The sequence below is a fragment of the Sitophilus oryzae genome, unplaced genomic scaffold (genome assembly GCF_002938485.1).
Source record: "Sitophilus oryzae breed Bouriz unplaced genomic scaffold, Soryzae_2.0 scaffold_926_pilon_pilon, whole genome shotgun sequence".
Lineage (NCBI taxonomy): Eukaryota > Metazoa > Arthropoda > Insecta > Coleoptera > Curculionidae > Sitophilus > Sitophilus oryzae.
The window spans coordinates 203614-210930 of record NW_022147557.1 but is presented as its reverse complement, the minus strand read 5'-3'; the positions used below and the strand labels follow the sequence as shown (position 1 = coordinate 210930).

The following is a 7317-nucleotide window of genomic DNA, read 5'->3' as shown; positions in this document are numbered from 1 at the left end:
TCGTGGTCGATCTAAGATTTTTGATATGCTCCTGCCTTAATCTTTTTATTCAAAGCTCCATCATTATTTATTTAATATCGGTTTTAAGGTGTGTCTGGGATCAATTCATATTGTTTTGAAATTATCCAGTGCGTTCTGAAATTAGTAATCACAAATTAGTAAGCGCGTTCCGATTTCGTTAATTTTATTTATACACTCACCGGCCAAAAAACGGTCACTAAAAACTAGTCCGAATTTTAAAGTTGGATTTTACTCATTACATTTTGATGATTTTTTTTTAAATTGTAAATTAATTCCTTTTTAACGGATGCTACGTCAGAAATTTTTATTCCGAATTTATTTTGAGCATATACTGGGCACAACAATAAGGCGAAGTTTTTTGCCCGAACTTTGTAACAACCTGTAGGTTGCAGCAACTGTACTAGCTATAGCTAAATCAAATCACATTGTAGCCTCATCTTTTGTGAGCATTTTGTTCTTTTAATCACGACATTATCTCTGTTTGTATTGGAGATACGCTGCTTTAAAACGAACGTCTCGGAAAAAATGTTACGCAGGCCAAACCGCGATTCATCCGTGAAAAGGACTTTAGTCCATTGCTCAATATCCCAATTCACATGTAAACGCGCAAACTGAAGACGTGCTCAACAATGTCTTGGAAGTAGTTGGGGTCCTGTGGCAAGCCTCCTTGCAGACAAGCTGTTTTCTTTTAGTCTTCGTCGGATTGTTCTCTCACTGACTTGAGTTCTCCGCACGGCTTGTAGCAGATGTTGATTCGGAAACGCTGTAATTCTACGATTTTATAAAGTATTCAGTACAATTGTCAAGTGGTCATATTGCAAATACTCATAAATCTGTTTTCGCCTATGTCGCCTAGGTTATCTACACATAACACTTTCTGTCTGCGAAGCATTTTTCCCAGAAGTTCGTTTTAAAGTAGCGTATCTCCAATACAAACAGAGATAATGTCGTGATTAAAAGAACAAAATGCTCACAAAAGATGAGGCTACAATGTGATTTGATTTAGCTATAGCTAGTACAGTTGCTGCACTACTAATGACTGTTAAATAATAATGAGCGAATTGCTGAACAACCTGCATTAAATTTAGATTCCAAATCACTTACTTATTTTATTCGTACCTACCTATCTGACATATATTTTTTGTAACATTTCATAAAATAAATATTCTGTAAATTGTTTTAGTTTGACTAACAAATTTAATATTTATCTAGCACTAAATATAAAAAATCTGACTTAATTACTATTTGTAGAATTTAACTTGCGCTTGATTATTCCCTTTGTCAAGCTTATTTCTAAGACTGCATCATCGAGAGTGTGTAATAGAATTTATTTTATATTTTTGTATGTTGATAATGTCGTAAAATTTAATGTAGAATATATTCGCTTCAAAGTTTGTTTAAAACTATAATGAATTGTTCCTAAAATAATATATCTATGTAAAATTTGTTTGCTTTAAGGGGTTGTTTATTATAATAACTTTTATGAAAGAGGAAATTATTTTAATTAATTAATCATCAAAAATAGTTATAAATAAGCATCGGCTGTATATGTGATTAATTCTAAATTAATTTTACTGCGTTATTGTATATTTTAAACATTATTTTAATAAAAAATAAAGTACTTATGATATTTTTTTGAATATACAGTTTAGGGTAATAAAATTCGTTACCCTAAATTTTTTGTGCCAAATTTTGTTTTTTTACATTTTTTGTATGAGTTTTAATTTCCATTAGGAAATGTTTATTAAAATTTTCCCACTCTATATTTAATGAGATAAGAACCAGTGGCCTTGATATGGTTTAGAGTCAATCAACACCGGTTGGTTACTCTCAAACTGAGCTGGCAATTGCCAAAAGCCATTATAAAACAAGAAGAGCTTCAAGTTTTTAAATAAAAGGCCGATTTCAGCGTTTATTTAAAAACTTGATTATTTTTTAATTGAAAAGTTCTGCAATCAGAGTAGTGTATTTCCACCTCTTGCAGGTAGCATAGCTACAATTTTTGTGGCATTGAATGAGTGAATATGTGAGTTAATTATTCTTTCTTGCGGAATAATTCTGCCTAGGTATCTCTGTTTCTATTTTCGTTCTCTTGGAAATTTTACTGTATATTTATATATGAAATCAAAAAATAGCTGTAAAAACTTATAAAATAGCTTACAGACTTTTACAACGTATCCCCTTGTTATAACCACAAGAACAATTCACACTTACACTTATTTTTCTTTAAGTTAATAGAAAAAAAAAGAAAAAGTAACTAAACAAAATTAAAATACTTAACATAAATTAAAGGAAAAATATATTCAAATAACTAAAATACAATATAATAATATAAAAGTATTAGACAGAGTGGGATAATAATATCATGCATTATAAAAATATAACTACACAGATAGGTACTTAACTAATTTTATTGTACAAAATATTGCAATATTACATATTTTTTCTTAATCATTAATGGATTATCTCATATCCAGTTTGCTTGGCCGCAACTGGGATATCCGCAGTGTCCATCTGCTTGTCATCTTTGGCAGAATTATTGTAATTGTAACCAATCTCGTGATATCTCACAGGATATGTGAGCTGGTTGCCTTTGTCCCATGAGTACAACTCCTAGAAACAGAAAAATGGTATTTTAGGGCATATTATTTAATACAATGTAATACAAATTTCTTGTGGGAAATTTTAATCCAAGACATTGGGCTCATAAATTTAAGACAAGGAAAAAACACATTTAATCCATGAGGAAAAGAAAATAAACACAGCTCTACATGGTAACATCTATGACTTATCAATGGTCTTATGCAATACATCATACTTGGAATTTAATGTACTTTAATAGGCAAGAACGGCACTTTTTTATTTTAATCCAATCGGGTTTGCAGAATAAAAAACTGCCGTTGTCAACCATTAAAGTACGCGCAATTCAAAATATAATACATCAAAAACTTTAAAAAAAAACATTTTTGTTTGCAGTTAGGTTAGATTAGGCTAACTGCTATGAAAAATTCTAAGTCCACGTTGTATTTGTCATTTCGGGAAAATCAACCAACCTCTCACGACCGGTTTCTGGGCCTTTACCCTTCATCGGGTCAACAATTATATTTAGATGATAATTTTTTAAAGATATAAGCTTATTACATAAAAAATTATAGCATTATTTTATTTATATCGTGTTGGCAACTCTTACGTTTCGGTCGGTATTTACACGTGTGGAAGTAAATAGCATAGGGATCTTATTAAGTCGGAGTGAGAGAAATGCAACGGTGTACTGTTGCGGTGCCACATTTTTCCGGTACGCCTTTCTCTATCAAGTAAAATAAAATCACGATCGCAAACCGCTTATTTCAAAAAGACTTTTATTTTCAAAAAGATATCTAGATAAAATCATTAGATATGTTTCTAAGCATCTGAAATGGAACTATAAGGATATCGTTAGCGAGTCCATTTTTTATAACGAGAAAACGTCAGTAATCGCGATGATTTAAAAACTTAACTTTTTAACCACATAACACGCGATAACTCAAGAACTACTTTAGATATTAAAACTTTTTTTTTATTTTGAAGTTCGGGTCTTTTACAAGATGTTTAAATAAGATATTTTTTTATTTATAAAGATTTTCACATACTGTCAAGAAAATATAGCAGAAATATTAAGAAAGTTTCTGAAAAAAACTACAATCAATTATTTCTATAATGGATTTCGAGATATTGATTTTTGAATTCTGAGTTCTAATAGCGCGACCACTGTCGAACACCAACTCAATACCACTTATTTTTTATCAAAAGTGTATGTGTTTCTAATTTGCACTTAAAAATTTACAAGCTATAGGGAAAATTACAAGGACTCGTTATAACGACGTTAGTAAATAAACAAATAAAGTATCACGAGACGCAATGAAATCGTGAAGCTGAACGCATGATGTACACTCTTCCCTAGAATTTTAAGTACTGATATGGTATTGATTGGGTCGGCGGTCGACAGCGACGCATCTGCTATATCCCCTTCCACGTCTCTTAGCAATGTGTACAGTTTCTCGGTTTATTTCATACGTTTGGCAACGTTTTTACTGTTCTCTCTTTGTTCAGTACATTATAAACGCAACGTACTCTTCTTACATACGAAAATTTCGACCCAAGACTATCCTTCTCGACCCTAGACTAACCCTTAGTATATTCGTACCTACTTGATAATGTACACTACTACTTGATAATATACACGACAACTTTTATTGATTTCTTTATATACAAGTTATTTATTGTTATAATTTATTCTTGATTCGTACAAGCCTCTAATAAAAACAGATGCATAATTTACGATTATACGATACACGCTTAATTCTTTTTTAATATTAAAACCTATTTTGACAAATAAAAACAGCTCTACTTCATTATAATTCTCGTTACTCTAGGACTAATCCTATTTACCACCACGTTTAATCCGACGAACAACAGGCAATCCCTGTACCTACCTTGCTTTTGTGATTGTATCCGAGCATAGTGGTTTTCCTGAAAGGATTCGAGAACTGCAGGCTGACGTCTAGCAGCACGTTTTTGTACAGATCCAGAGCGAAGCGTATTTTGCTCGTTCGTTCCGTGACGCTGTCCACGGCATAAAGGACGCCGCACACAATGAACATTTCGCCCACTTTATGGTGATCAATGCTTATGTTCCATATGTATTGCGGTATCATGTGATCGACGTCGACCTACAAAATAAAATGAGGGCATTTTAGAAGGGGGCATTTATTTCTTTAGAATGCTTCTCTAAGAAGCTGTAGGGTGAAATACTCTTTATGTATTTATATCTCTTTGATACTTGTTTATTGAAATATGTTATGACAATATACAGGCAATAACTGTAGTGGGAATTTCAAAAATATTTTAAATAATTTAATCTACAGAGTACACGCTGTCCCAATATTCCGTAGACATAGATATATAGAACTACTTCGTATTTCTGAAATCAAAATAAGTTCATTGGATACCATTTACCTCTGTATAAAAGTGCTTGGTATTCGATAAAATAATCACATTTTGTCAGATATTTTAATAATCGTTATTCCAATTTGAATGAGAATTTGGGTGTATATGTTTTGCTAAGTGCTTTAACATACGAGTAGAGTGAAAACCACCCCACCCTTACATAAATTTTAGTATGAATATTTTCCAACTCAACTTTTTGCCTCTTGTAAAAAAAACGCCACCGTGCATACTTATGAAGGAAAAAAATTATTTTTCAAAGCTGGCTTTCAAAAAATTTTTTTTGTCACATGCTATGGAGGCGCATAAAATATGTTAAGCTCTAATAATCAAGTTGGCACAAATATATAATTTTATGTTAGTATCAGACACAATAGATCTGTAAGGTCGCGGTGATTAACTCCCCTATCGGACAAACGAAGCACTTTTGTAAAAAGGTAAATTATGTGCAATTAACTTATTTTGATTCAAAAAATACGTAGTTGTTTGATGTCCACTGAATATTGGAACTCCTGTATATTTTGTAGGTGTGCTTTGGAAAAATAAGTTCTCCAAAAAATTTTTTTCTCACAAACTATGCGATGTGATTTGTAGTAAATACTAGAGGGACCATTTTACGAAAAGAAAATCTGTGGTCGGTAGAGTTGGAAAATAGTTATACTAAAATTTATGTTAGGGGTGGGAACCCCTAATATTTACTCCCGTACTTTTCTTGATTTTTCTGAAAGTCAAATGTTAAAACACTTAGCAAAACATAGAAGCTCAAAATTTCATTCAAATCGGAGTAACGGGTTTTAAACTATCTGAAAAAGTGTGTTTATTTTTTTAAACTATGATGCCCTCTAGCGGACAAACGAAGCACTTTTGTATAGAGGTAAATTGTGTCCAATGACTTTACTTTGATTCAAAAAATACGTAGTACTTGTACGTCTACGGAATATTGGGACATCCTGTATATCGCAAGCTTAATTTCATATTATTTTTATGTTTATCACAAAACTATCGTATAATATTATTGAGAAAAAAACTAGAAGTCTGAGTCTGTCTGAGTAAAGCTTGAAACCCCTGAGTCTGCCAGTTAAATTTGGATCTCTTTCACAAGTTTATCGTGTAACTGAGACTGTTTGACAGAGTGAAACTATGTCTTGACTGTTAAGTATGAATAGAGTTTAAACATACCTTCATTACAGCCGTGTTATTTGAATCCGGCACAGCGAAAATGATCCACAGCCCGTTGTCGTCCACGCTGAAGTCCACGTAGTTGTACTGGCCGGAATAAAGCTTGGTGGTGCGGTTCATGGAACCTGGCAAATCCAGCGAAACTGTAGTCTCAGCGGCCAAGTTGTACTTGATTATCCGTCTTGTGTCTTTGACGTTGTAGAAGAACGAGCCGTTGTAGACGACGTGTGAGTTGCCGCCGAACGGGTGATCCATCGTGTAATTCCTGTAAAAACATATTTTTAAGTAAAGGAGGTTCATATACACGCGAATTGCGAAATGCGAATTAAAAAAATTAAATAGACATACTATGAGAGGGTAAAATATAATTTGCAATATTAATGGTATACGTTTTTTAATCAACTAGTGATTAAATGTTTTATGAACATCTTCTAAAAATACAATTATGTACCTTCAAAAAAATTCGTTATATCCGAAATAGTCCCAATTATGCCCCACTAGCAAAACCGGTGATTAAAACTATGCTCGCTATCGTAGTTAAACTCATCTAAAAAGTTTTTTAATTGGAATAATAAACTATAATACCTAATAGTTAGACCTTCTGAAGATATCAAAATATTTACTTTTTTATTTTTAGAATTACAAATTATACTTCCAAACACTTTTAGAATAATTAAATAATAAATTTTTCGAATACTCGCTATTTAAGCCCCTGTATTTGTATATGCTAGTTTTTTACGATATTCTCCGTTGGTGGCAGCACCGGCGGAGAATGCACCAAGCCTATATAAAGCTACAATGAAAATATATAAAAAATATGAAATATACAGTGAGCACCAAAAAATTGAAAGCAACAAAAAACCTTTTTATTTTTGTTAGAAGTTTTATCTACGCCTATGTAGTATTCATAATGTTATATTTTATCTACTAGTGAAATAAAATATCTTTTTTCCACTAGTAAAAAAATAAAAATCCAATATTTTTGTTTTATTTATTAAACTCGGTAAATATACGCCAAAGAGAACAATTTTTCTCACAATATTCCACAATATTTTTGTAAAAAAAACATTCTGAATTTTTCACATATTTAATGGTTCACGTCCTGTACATAAATTATTAAGCATACTTTGCGTC

At 31.9% G+C, this 7317-nt stretch overlaps 1 protein-coding gene across 1 annotated transcript in view; it reads right to left on the bottom strand.

The window, feature by feature from the left end:
* Positions 1 to 2373: 2373 nt before the first annotated feature.
* Positions 2374 to 7317, bottom strand: part of LOC115890808 — a 93695-nt gene continuing 88751 nt past the window's right edge. The window contains exons 13-15 of the mRNA XM_030911157.1: positions 6184 to 6448; positions 4494 to 4730; positions 2374 to 2634 (exon numbers count right to left, since the gene is read on the bottom strand). Of these exons, the coding sequence (XP_030767017.1) occupies positions 2476 to 2634; positions 4494 to 4730; positions 6184 to 6448 (661 nt within the window). The 3' untranslated portion in view covers positions 2374 to 2475. The remainder of the gene's footprint in view (positions 2635 to 4493; positions 4731 to 6183; positions 6449 to 7317) is intronic.